The sequence below is a fragment of the Protopterus annectens genome, chromosome 2.part0 (genome assembly GCF_019279795.1).
Source record: "Protopterus annectens isolate FY-2018-M chromosome 2.part0, PAN1.0, whole genome shotgun sequence".
In the NCBI taxonomy this organism is placed as follows: Eukaryota; Metazoa; Chordata; order Ceratodontiformes; family Protopteridae; genus Protopterus; species Protopterus annectens.
This window is the reverse complement of record NC_056728.1, coordinates 1,975,324,355-1,975,337,486: the sequence shown is the minus strand read 5'-3', so window position 1 is coordinate 1,975,337,486 and position 13,132 is coordinate 1,975,324,355. Positions and strand designations below refer to the sequence as shown.

Sequence of the window (13,132 nt, the reverse complement as noted above, 5' to 3'; positions counted from 1 at the left end):
TGGAAGTAGAAGAGTAAAGTATTAGCAAAGAAGTGTAGAAACTATTCTTTGGACGGTTAGACGGAGCGGAGTTACATGAAAAATAGGAAGTTAAAGGGGTAGTGATTGGGAAAGAACCAATTTCTCTGAGGTGTGGTTTAAGAGACATGAGTTCCTAAGCGGAATATGTGCAGGAAAGGTGGACTGGGCTAGTCCCCTCATGGGCCAGTCAAATGCTTGCAATTAGGTGCAAGATTAAGCAAAAGAGGAATCACGGCTGTTGCAGGAATAAGAGAGAGCTATAAGTCCTTTTGACTAGCAATTCTGTCTCAGGTGTAGTGGGGGAAACACTTCTTATTCTTCTATATTACATGCTTTGTTGCAATAAACTGCTAATTACTACTTCTCAAGAGTTCATGAGAGAGAGGTATGAAGAGTCAGCAGCAAAGATTAAAAAAAAAATAGTAACTAATAAAACAAGGCAAAGGGTGACATATCAGGCAGGTAAAGTACATATGTAGGAAAATGAAAGTGGTTGAGATGATTGTGGGAACAGGAGAGGAGTCTGCAAACAAGTATCCCAGGAATAGTGAGTTACCAACAAAGAGGGAGAAATTGTACAAGGTGGAAGGTAGTGAAATGGATAATGAGAGTAAACTGTAAACAGTGGAGGGGGGAAGGAGTTAAAATATTTAAGACTTAAGCTTCGGAGAGTACATAGAGGAAATCCAGAGCAGTCCCTCAGGAAGAAGGTGACAGACAACTACATGTATTGTAGTAGTAATAAAAACTCTGCAACTGAAAATCTTAAACATCTTCCCTGAATTAACAAATATCTCTCTGTTCTACAGATTATAAAAAAAAGCACCACATTCTTTGACTGTACAAAAGGAGGGGGAGATGAAGATGATCATGTTACTGCTACTTGGCTTCAGCTATGCTGGTAAGTTACATATATGTGCTACTCAATTCCACTAGAGTGTTAGGAAATAAAAATACTTTGCATAGAGTATTTGAAACATCTGCCTAATAAAGGTTCTTTATTTTGTGACATTGACATTTGGAATGATGGATCTCAGAATAAGTCCAAGAGAATACAAACTATAATTAATGCATGACATAGTAGCATGCTGGGAGTCTGACAACCTGGAAAAATGTTTTAATAACTTACAACTTGGGTGAACCCTAAAAAAAAGATTAACTTAAGTGTCTGTTACAACACTCTTTTAAAGCTCACTGTTTTTCAGGTAAGGGTCATACTGGCAGCTGACTTTGTCATCTGCTTGAGTGTGTAATTGATGCAGTAAATTAATAACATAAAGATGATATGAAATGTATGTTGGAATTCAAAAATGGTTCAAAGAAGCAGACTATAATTACTATACTGGAAGTACACCGCAAGTAATATACCGTTCATGTTTAAAATGGAAAATTTCATATCTGGAAAAATATTAATAATTTTCACTTACTAATTACTATTCAACTCAATATTTTTCTGCCTTTACAGGGATCAGTGTAGGTCTGCTATAACAAATCTAACTTTCTACGAGGGCACCTATGCATTCATCCTACATCATCTCATATGACTTTTTAAAGATCTGCCATGCTCATTTGGGTATGACTTTGTTGGCCTCTGCATGGTGTTACTACACCTGTTTAGGTGGCTTGCACTTCTCAGAGGTCCCCAGTTCTTTCCAGCCACATGTGCATTCAAGAACTAATCTTAGTGTTTGCCATTTGGAAAACAGATCTGTTAGATGCCTGAGTAGTTATATAGACATTGCAAGTTCTGCTTTTTGTGTGTATCTTGAACTGATAATTGATGCTACCGATGCTAGTGGTTCCACCTTGTAACCTGATTTCACTGAAATGAGAAGTTTGATTACTTCTTTGTTGATGGCAGCTACAACAAGATTTACTTACCTACTTCAGTTTGCAATCCCTGAGATTTTTTTACCCATGCGTCTCTTGTCCCTGTGTATTTATGCTGGTCTTGACCTGTGATAGTTTTGTGACTGTAGGTAATCCTGTGGGCTAGGTTTGCAAAGGCTCCAGGGCCATTAGCCTATTACACACCTATGAACCTGTGAACCTATATAATCCTGTTGTCATCATGCATGATCTTCACTTTATGCTCATCATATTGATCACTCCTGCAGTAGTCTAGTTATACGGGTTGTATCCTGCCAAGGATATAACAGCCTGCCAGATTCCAAAGCCTCATGACACATTCCTCATGCCCAAACTGTCAGGCAGGTCAAACTGAGCAGACTAAAAGACAAGTTTGAGCACCAAGCTCTTTAGAGCTTTACTGCTGCCAGAGTACACTCCTTTGAGGCTTTCCAGGGTCACGATTGGATTGTGCTGTTCCTTTGCTGGACAGATAAGTTCCCTTTGGGAAAAAACTTCCATGTAATAATTTTGTTTATTGTTTATACTTTCCTCTTCAGGAAAGTTATTTTATAGCGAGGAGTGTGTATTTTCACAGAAAGTCAAGAGACTGCACTGTACTTTTAAACAGGATCACTTTTTTCCCTGTCATTTTAATAGTTGTTTAAAGTAAATGAAAATCATTTTTCTCTGGAGAAATTGTGTATCTGATGTTGTCCAATTTCATTAATTACTCAACTGTTGAGTTCAGATCCAACTCAGCCACTTCTTCCAGACTGTAGAATATTGAACTGTTGACCTCCTCCCTTTACCCATAATGCCCAACCAATCTAACATACCCCAGATCTTGTTTGCCACCATTGCAAACAGATAGATTGCGAACCCTCAAGCTCTAAGTATTTATGAATCAAAATTCTTATATTACAGTGAGTTTAATTTCATTTATTTATCTTTACTCTCTTTTATTCTTGTTACATTTACTCTTTAGAACCTTTTCCTGTACTCGTTGAGTACACTTTCATACCATCATTGGTAGTCTTTCCACTTTCTGTACTAACCCTCTGTTCTGTGTGAACCCTCAACATTTAAGTATTTATGAATCAAAATTATTATATTACAGTGAGTTTAATTTCATTTATTTATCTTTCCTCCCTTTTATTCTTGTTACATTTACTCTTTAGAACCTTTTCCTGTACTCATTGAGTACACTTTCATACCATCATTGGTAGTCTTTCCCCTTTCTGTACTAATTTTACTACTCTTCATTTACCACTGCTGGTAATTCTTTCCCCTCCCTTTATTCTTTTATTTTCTAAAAAAAAAAAAAAAAAAAAAAAAAATTGAAAAAAAAAAACACTTTAGTATTCTTTTTATACAGGATTATCTTTTCATATCTTCTTTAAAGTGATCATATTTGCCCTCATCAGGTTTAACAAGCAGGATCTCCCCTTGACGAAGCCAAATTGGATCAGATCCAGGGTTTGTAGGTCGCCTCTGTCTTTAGTTATGAGGCTTATGATGATACGTGCCATGGTTTTACAGATGAGGCTGGTCAGATCTATGGGTCTATAATTCCCTGGGTCTGTTGCGAATCCACTCTTGTGGTGAGGAATAACTGTTGCTGTTCTCCATCTGCAGGTACAAAACCTGTAATTAGTTTGTGATTGAATAGGGTACTTAATGGTGATGCTAGTTCATGTTTTAGTTTATTTAGAAGACAGCCTGGGATGCCATTTGGTCCCATAGAGGCTGTGTTGTTTGCCTTAGAAAAGGCTTTAATGACCTGCTCTTCAGCTGTGTAGGGTGGGTGGGGGGAGTTGGGGATCAAGGTTTGTGATAAGCGGCTCAGTGGTGTAGCAGTTAATGTTGTCTCCTCACAGCAAGAGGTTCTCTGGCTTGACTCTCGTCTGGGGTGCCTTCTGTGCGAAGTTTGCATGTCCTCCCTGCATTCGCCTGGGTTTCCTCAGTGTACTCCGGTTTCCTCCAACATTCCAAAGATGTGTTTGGAGCGTTTCTTCCCAGGCCTCCACTGAAAATATGCTTTGCCCTAGTCAAACTTTCACTGTCAACAAATGTTAAATTAAATAAATAAATAAACAAACAAACAAATAAATAAGTAAACTCAAAGCAGCACACCACTGAATGCACCAGATAATTGCTGCCTGTCACCCAGTTTAAAAAGCACTTGGAAGTATAATCAGGTTGGATGTTGCAGGAGCAAAACAGGTCCAAAAAATGAAGAGTATCTCAAGGCCAACTGTATAAAAGATGAGTATTTATTTAAAGATGAGCGCTTTCACTGTTAACACAGCTTCTTCAGATCTAAGTTAAAATGAATAAAAACTTAAAATGGCTTTTGGCGCAACATCCATTTGGTTTGTGATTTCAGGACATATATTTTTCTATATTCAACTGGTTATTTATTACATGCATTTTTATTGTACTTATTTGTTTGACCACTAGAGGTGATCATACCATAGAACCATTTTATGTTTTTTCATTGTAATCACTTGTTTGATCATTAGAGAATTTAGCTACCCCCCCCCCCCCCCTTCAACACTCACTTTTATTTATGACATATTTATGTAGGTTACATATATTTTTCATGTCATTTTATTTGGAAATGTAGTTGACTGGGATTTTCTGTGTTTTCAGGACGGGCATTTTCTGATACCATCTATTTGATTTGTGATTTTATGATGTATATCCAACTTGTTATTCATTCATTATATGCATCCTCATTGTATTTACTTGTTTGACCACTAGAGGTAATCATATAAAAGAACCATTTTAAGTTTTTATTCATTTTAACTTAGATATGAAGAAGCTGTGTTAACAGTGAAAGCGCTCATCTTTAAATAAATACTCATCTTTTATACAGTTGGCCTTGAGATACTCTTCATTTTTTGGACCTGTTTTGCTCCTGCAACCTCCAACCTGATTTTACAAACAAATAAATAAGTTTGGAGGGGATAAGGAAGTGAAATTTTTGCCATATTTGTCCACTAGCAGGTTTGCTATCTCTGCGGGATCAGTGTGTGTGTGTGTCCATTCTTGCTTCTTCTATACCTGTAGATATTGTTATTGTAATACCAACACTGGTAGTTATTTTTTTTTCTTTCCTGTTTCTTCTTTTAAAAAAAAAGTCTATCTTTCTGTCTTAAACTTGTTTGTGTTTTTTCAGTATGGCTGATAAGCTGACTGGATTTAAAAAAATGCACTTCTGTGGGCATAAGATCTCCTATTGAGATGCCCACAAAGAGTATGTTTACTGACTGGATTTAAAAAATGCACTTCTGTGGGCATAAGATCCCCTATTGTGATGCCTGCAAAGAGTGTGTTTATTGTTTGGGGCTAGCACACCTGGACACCGCTTGTTCCATGTGTTTGACCTTTAATGCTAGAGCAATAAGCAACAGGAGGAATAAGCTAATTTTGAATGGCTTCCTTCCCGCTTCACTGGAACAGTAATGATGAGCTGAGATAGGATAAAAGACTGCTCGTCCAACAAGGATATACCAAAATAAAACCACGATTTATTGTAAAACAATGACAAATCCAGGTTTAGCGCTTTCGACTGAGCACCAGTCTTCCTCAGAACAATAAACTACTAAAATCCTTACATATTTATACACTTCAATTAATTGCTTGATAGTATAATTGATGAAAAAAGTCCGCCAAAAATATTAAAGTGACAAGGCTTCCTATACTTACATCATACACCAAAATAACAATCTATGAACTATTTCACCTATGAATTACATAAACATTTAATAGATATAAATAGAAATACTAACTAGATATGTAAATATAAATATAAAAATCGGTGAAATTCAGAATGACAACCATTAGTACATTTAAAATATGTATATACACATAATAATATGCTTGTATATAGAGTGTGTAACTAAATCACCCTACCCACTCAAATCTTATATATCTGAAATGTGGATGGATATGAGCAAAGTTGTAATATAGTGTAATGCTACATATCAATTAATTACAAAAAATGTAAGCTAAAATATGTGTACATAAGCTATGAGGGAAGTAAATAAAAAACACTTATAGGGATAAAGCTAAGAAAGGTTTAATACTTATAAACTCATTTAGGCCAGGCGGTCTCGTTGAGTCAGTTAAAATTTGCCATTTACTCTCCAATTGAGCCAATTTCATTTTCCAGTTACCTCCGAAGGGTGTGTCAATTACTTGATCTATAATAGAAAAAACAAAGTTGTGCTCTTCACCCTTCTCTGCTATGTGCCTATATAACGCATTTTTAGTGTCACATTTACCTGTCTTATATATGTGTTCATAAATGCGTTTTTTCAGCTGCCTTTCCGTCTTCCCTATATAATGTGCATTGCATTTTGTACATACAGCAATATAAACCACCTGCTTGGTGTAACAATTACCTGTCCTACATTTGATGGTGGTACGACATATATCGTCCAATTTTATAACCTTGGTTGAATTGATATATTTACATTGACGGCATCTTCCACATTTGGATGTACCTTTGTATATATTATGAACTAGTTTGTTGTGACTGGCTTTCACTAATAACAACTTCATATTGGGGGCTGTCTTGAAAACACATCTTGGATGGGTTCCTAGTATACCCTCCAATTCCATAATAGTTAATGTTTTCCAGTATCTCTCTAGAATTTCCTTAATCATGTAAGTATTAGGTGTATAAGTGAGTATACACACCCTTCCAGATGTGTCATTGTCAAGACATGTCTGTTGCTCCATTCTATAACAACCCAGCAGGGGTTTGTACTTGATTCCCCATTCACTATATACATAATTAATTACGTCCATAACCATTTTTTCTGGGTATGCTCTACTGATAAACATATCCTTGATGACATTTAATTCAAGTTCCAAGATATACTTATTGGATGACATTCTCGCTGCACGTATGCATTGCCCTTTGATGACATTTTTGAAAATATAAGGGGGATGATTACTACTAAAATGAACATAATCATTCGAGAATGTGGGTTTCCTATAAATTCTGGATGTGAATCCACTTGAATCCTGACTCAATAATACGTCTAAATATGAAATTTCATTTTTACTATAATTATGAGTAAATTTTAAGAAATCTACCGTATTATTGATGTACTGCATAAATTTATGTAATCTTTCCACTGATGCTTTCCACAAAATGAAGATATCATCCAAATATCTAACATATAAAACTATATCTTGAAAGAATTCACTTTTGAACACATATTCGGATTCCCAATCCGCCATCACTAAATTAGCAAAAATGGGAGCACACGCTGCTTGTTTTTTATTTACTTCCCTCATAGCTTATGTACACATATTTTAGCTTACATTTTTTGTAATTAATTGATATGTAGCATTACACTATATCACAACTTTGCTCATATCCATCCACATTTCAGATATATAAGATTTGAGTGGGTAGGGTGATTTAGTTACACACTCTATATACAAGCATATTATTATGTGTATATACATATTTTAAATGTACTAATGGTTGTCATTCTGAATTTCACCGATTTTTATATTTATATTTACATATCTAGTTAGTATTTCTATTTATATCTATTAAATGTTTATGTAATTCATAGGTGAAATAGTTCATAGATTGTTATTTTGGTGTATGATGTAAGTATAGGAAGCCTTGTCACTTTAATATTTTTGGCGGACTTTTTTCATCAATTATACTATCAAGCAATTAATTGAAGTGTATAAATATGTAAGGATTTTAGTAGTTTATTGTTCTGAGGAAGACTGGTGCTCAGTCGAAAGTGCTAAACCTGGATTTGTCATTGTTTTACAATAAATCGTGGTTTTATTTTGGTATATCCTTGTTGGACGAGCAGTCTTTTATCCTATCTCAGCTCATCATTACTGTTCCAGTGTTGCTTGCTCTTAGCTGATTTCCTTCCCGCTTCAGCTTCATCTTCAGGCACATTTTCAGGGGCTGAGACACCCTCTCAGAAATCAAAGGAGCCCAGGAAGTACCGTAAGTGCTGTCATGCCCGGTCTCCACACCCTACACCTATTGTAGAACCTCCTAAGAAGGTTCCTAAAATCTTAGATCCAAAACCTTCAGATCTGGCGCAGTCTACTTTTCCATCTTCTCAGCCCCTTGCTCCCAGGTTCTCTCCGGAGCTGGTGTCTCTGAGAGTGAATTCTCCCTTTTTGCAAGAAATGCCTAAGAAGTCTTCAAGGCCACCTTCCACATCCTTTTCAGTTAGGTCTTCCTGTAGTGTGTCCGAAATGGAGGTGGCTAGGATGATGGGGAAATTCCTCAGGAAACAGCTCTAGATGGGGGGGTTTGGCAGCTCCATCTCCCATCAGATCTGTGAGCCACCAACCTTCTTTTCAACCTGTAATTTCTCCTTCTCTGATCTGAATGGCCATTTTGCTGTCTTTGGATCAAAGAGATCTGGGAGTCGAACAGTCAGATCCGAAGGTTATTTCATCCCGACTCCACCTACTTCATTGACCCGATTGGCTCCACCACTGTTGGAGCATGACGGCTCTTGGAGCTGAAGCATTGTCATCAGATCTGATGGGTTGACTTTGACTATGACGTTTTTAGAGCCATCGCTTTCTCTTGGAGCTTTGGTGCTTGATAGCTCGGCTCTGACTCCTCCATCAGAGCATGGGGTTAGGGAGCATGGGAGTTGTCATCTCTGGCAATCTCGGCTCTGGTGGAATTGTCCTCGGCCTCTCCAGGCACTTGTGCTTTTGAGGTGGTGGACTTGCTATTCTTTCAACCCAGGGTAGTATTGACTCTCCCTTCCTCGGATCCATATCCTGCTTAATCTCTGGATCCTGTATGTGAGTCCTTGTATCCTACACTTTAGGGACAACCAGCCCAGAAGAGCTTCCAAGCAGTTCCCACCAGGGAATTCCCTGTCTCTTCCAATACCTCCCTGAAACATCAACTGAGGAGGTCCCTTGGAAGAGGACGTGCAAGAGAAGGCACTTGGATTCCCCACAGGAGTCCCACACAGAAGACATCAATTTTGATGAGGGGGAGGGGTCCCCTATATCTCCACCTGAAGATGTCTCATTTGGAGACATCTTAGATATCCTTTGCCAAAAAGGTGGTTGGTCTTCCCAAACCACTTCCCAGGAGGAATCAGTGTTCTTGGAAACCTTTGGGTCTGGCCCATCTACGTCTTGGGTTACCTCTTGCAGATGAGCTTATAGATCTTATCTCCCGCAGGGCATGGAAGGAACTGGACCTTCGTGGAACCTATTCATAAACACCTTGACAAAATCATAAGTTCCCCTGCTGATAGACTAAAGGATTTCTGTAGGTGCCATGGTTGTTGTGGCAGCCACTAAAAAGGAGCTTGCTGAACAAAGCTCCACTGTCCATCCCCCTAACAGAGAGTCTAGGGCTTTGAACAGGTTTGGAAAGTGAGTGTATGCATCAGAGACATTTGCCCTGCAATTGCTGAGCTACCTGACACATTTCACCAGATTACAGAGGGATTTGATAAAAGAACTCTCTAATTCTAGACCTGGGGTCCATGTTCATAGAGGAAAAGAAGTCCTTTTCCTCATGAGTGGCAACTCTGTAATTAATTACAGACATGTCCATGAGGTTGATCTCACATGCTGTGGAAGGTATCTCAAGGGCAGCTGGTTCAGGCATATAAGGAGACATGACTGGATGCGACTGTGCAATTTTATGGAACCCTTCAAGGCTTCATTCATTGATGCTTCTCATCTTTGTTTGGCCCAGCAGTAAAAGAAACTCTCTTCATAGGTTCATAGGTAGATACTAGGCTATTGGCCCTAGGACCTATATAAGCCTAACCAAAAAGGTACCCTGGCTTTTGCCACCCAAGAAAATTATTTTCCTGTGCCCCTGTCAAGCAGAGCCACAGAAGTGATCCCCGGGATGAATTCCCTATTTCCCATCCAATCATCAAGATTTTTCTTGGAGTGCTAATGAGTAGCTCTGTTTGACATAGATAGGTAGTCTGTTCCAGAGTATGGGAAGTCTCTGGGACAGGAATCTATCCCTCCAGCATGTTCTATTTATTATGGTGACAATGTTTAGGTCCCTACAGCATGTAGCTCAGAGGGATTGGGGTTTCTTTAAGTGGAGCATGTCCAGCAGCTCTGAGTTTGACATAGCTTTGTATGTTAGGCAGAGATCGCCTCTGAGTAGGTGATATGCGATGGAGTAAAGTTGGAGTTTTTTGAGATGGTCTGTATAGGGCATCTGTTTGAGGCCAGTAATCCTCTTTGTGAGATATTTCTGTAGCCTTTCCAGTTGTTGTAGATGTCTTGTGAGGTACATACCAAAAGGGGCGTTGTACTCTATAATGGGTCTAATGAGTGATGAGTAGAGGGGAACAATGACCTCTTTTTTTGTGGATGAGAAACCTTTTGTGATCCGCAGTCTTCTGCAGTGAACAGGAAGGAAAGACCTTGTCTGCCATTGGAATTCGCTTTTCTAACCCCCCAGAGACCTTTCTCTAGGAACCAACACTGTGGTAAGAAAATGTGATTCAAAAAATCTCAAGGTCCTTTTCAGGAGTCATGTGGGGAATTTTCCCCCAGAGGCAGAGAGAGAAATAACTATAGTAGTAGATACCGCCCACATGGCAGAGGGGGACCACAGAACTAAGGATCTTGAGATTTCTTCTTGGACAGATCCTTCCATCATTCCTGAAAGGTTGCCTGACTATCCCTCTCTGGAGGCAGTTGGGGAGGCGCTTATTCTTGCAACAAAATGCCTGGTTAGCCATCACAAATGACTCTTGGGTGCAAAGGATTATATCCAGAGGATATTTCATTCCCTTTTGACAAATTCCAGTGAAATGAAATAAAATTCTCCTTGATTTTCCCCCAGTCAGAGGTAGCTTGCAACTCAAGAAATCAGAGGTTCCACCAGACCAAGCAGGATCCAGAATTTACTTAAGGTTCTTTGTAGTGCCAAAAAGCACAGGAGAACTGATACCTGTCTTGGATCTAAGTTATCTGAACCAGTTTGAAAGAATTCCAAGTTCCAGATGGTAACGAATCAGTCCATTCTGCCTCTTCTTCAGAAGGACAACTGGATGCGCTCACTCGATCTTCAAGACACATACTATCACATCAAAATGAACAGGCGCTCTTGATAGTATCTGCACTTCCATCTGGGAGCCAGTCATCATCAGTTCAGAGCTCTGCCCTTTGGTCTCACTACAGCCTCCATGGTGTTCACCAAATGCATGGCAGTGTTAGCAGCTCACCTGAGACTGCCTGGATTTAAAGTGTTTCCCTATTTAGACAACTGGCTCCTTACCACACCAACCAGCCATCTACTAGTAAAAGCCAGGGATTATTTACTTCAACTGTCATTCTGACTGTGAATCACCATCAACATGCACAAATCTCATCTTCAACCAGTTCAAGTTGTGGATTTTATAGGGGTCACTTAGATATGGTCAATTGTCTAGCTCTTCTTCCTCAAAACAGAGTTCTTACTGTCATGAAAGGAGATACTGCCAGCCCAGCTATCTGGAATTTTGTAAATGATTATGTGTCATTTGTGAATGTCAACATGCTTCATGTAAGATGCTTGTGTTACTACCTTATTGGAACTGTATGTTATGTGTATATCAAACTAGGTTTGTACAGACGTGTGTTGAAAATGGTTTGTAAAGTACTGAGCTTAAAGATGTATCCACACTGTACCCAACTGGAAAAAGAATAGAAATGTATATACACTAGTGTAGTTGTTTAAATGTATACATTTTAACAGGGGAAACTGGAACACAATAGGTTAACTTGCAAAACTTCAGAAAAATTGTTGAAATTAAATTACTTTATGGGTGGGCCATAAAAAAGATGCTATGTTTCAGTTTCAGTGCAGCAGGAGATATAATGTCTGTACTAGATACGTTTTCTGTATTGTTTTTAAATGTGGAGGAATGTAAATTATTTTATGACTTCCACCATTTACCAAAAGATCTGAGGATCTATGTATTTTCACAGGTAGATGCTAAATGCTACCAGCTGCATCAGTGAGGGTTTACCCGGGATAGAGTCAGATGACAAGAAATTATATCAATCTGCTAGCTATCCCAGCAGTAATATTTGAAATATTAATTTAAGAACTCTGTGTGCGAGAGAGAGAGAGAGAGAGAGACAGTATTCTATATTTGGCTTTGATCTGACAGCATCAAGATCCACTCACCACATCTGCCTTGCTTGTTCTAAAATAAGTTATTAGTGTACAGTAATTCTCTTAGATACAGTCAGGGATATAGCAAAGCTTAGCTTATATGTTTTTCTTTATTTATTTGAGACTGTCTTGCAATGTTGTTTTAAATATTTCCTGTGATTTTTACACTCTGATATCACTGTACATATACATTTAGTATTGTCTTATTATGTTATTATTTATTATTAAATATATTTAAACCTTTCATTGTGGCTGGTCTGTCTAGACATATTTAAGCTCTGAGAGTACTTGCATATTTATTTTGTGACACTGTGTTGGCCACTCCTAATAGCCTTGCTCTTGGCCAAACTACCATTTGTATTAATAGTAACATTACACAGTAAGATTGGACACCCTTTGTTAAGGGCCTTAAAGTAGCTGATAAAGAGTTGGCTGATGACAGTAATAACTACCTTATAGTCTGGACAGAAGGGGACCTAGCTAGTAAACCTGTGCCAGCCTTTCCCAGGTGTGTGTGTGTGCGTGTGTGTGCGTGTGTGCGTGTGTGTGTGTGTGCGCGTGCGTGTGTGTGTGTGTGTGTGTGTGTGTGTGTGTGTGTGTGTGTGTGTGTGTGTGTGTGTGTGTGTGTGTGTGTGTGTGTGTGTGTGTGTGTGTGTGTGTGTGTGTGTGTGTGTGTGTGTGTGTGTGTAAAACAAATCTCCAAGAGTGTGTCAGCTACTTGGGTAGGGACACAAAGCACTGGTTGGACAGAGAGAGTGTTGGAGGTCTTGGCTTGGCCAGTGAGCTGAGATCTGAACTCTATAGCTGTGCCATTGGGGAGTCTTATTGGGGATCTGGACAAAGAAGGAGAAACCTGCCCCAGAGTGACTGTGGTCTCTGTGTGCTCTTAAGGAAAATTAGACTTGATACAGAGAGCTGCATCTGGAAATACTGTGTGTGTACATGTCATCCTCTCAATGTACATCCCCCACTGGTACTAGGGGTGAAGATTGAGGCTTCTTGATTACTGGGCCAGTGGTGGGGCATCACACTTTCATTGAAGACACACATCAAACAGATTCATGTTAAGTTGTCTATCTCGCCTTC

The 13,132-nt window shown here is 38.8% G+C and overlaps 1 protein-coding gene across 1 annotated transcript in view; it reads left to right on the top strand.

Annotated features, from left to right (window-relative positions):
- The first annotated feature begins 834 nt into the window (after positions 1–834).
- The window catches only part of LOC122792907 (disintegrin and metalloproteinase domain-containing protein 9-like), a 1,461,818-nt gene continuing 1,449,520 nt past the window's right edge, over positions 835–13,132 (top strand). Inside the window, exon 1 of the mRNA XM_044060464.1 lies at positions 835–922. Within this exon, the coding sequence (XP_043916399.1) occupies positions 880–922 (43 nt within the window). The 5' untranslated portion in view covers positions 835–879. The remainder of the gene's footprint in view (positions 923–13,132) is intronic.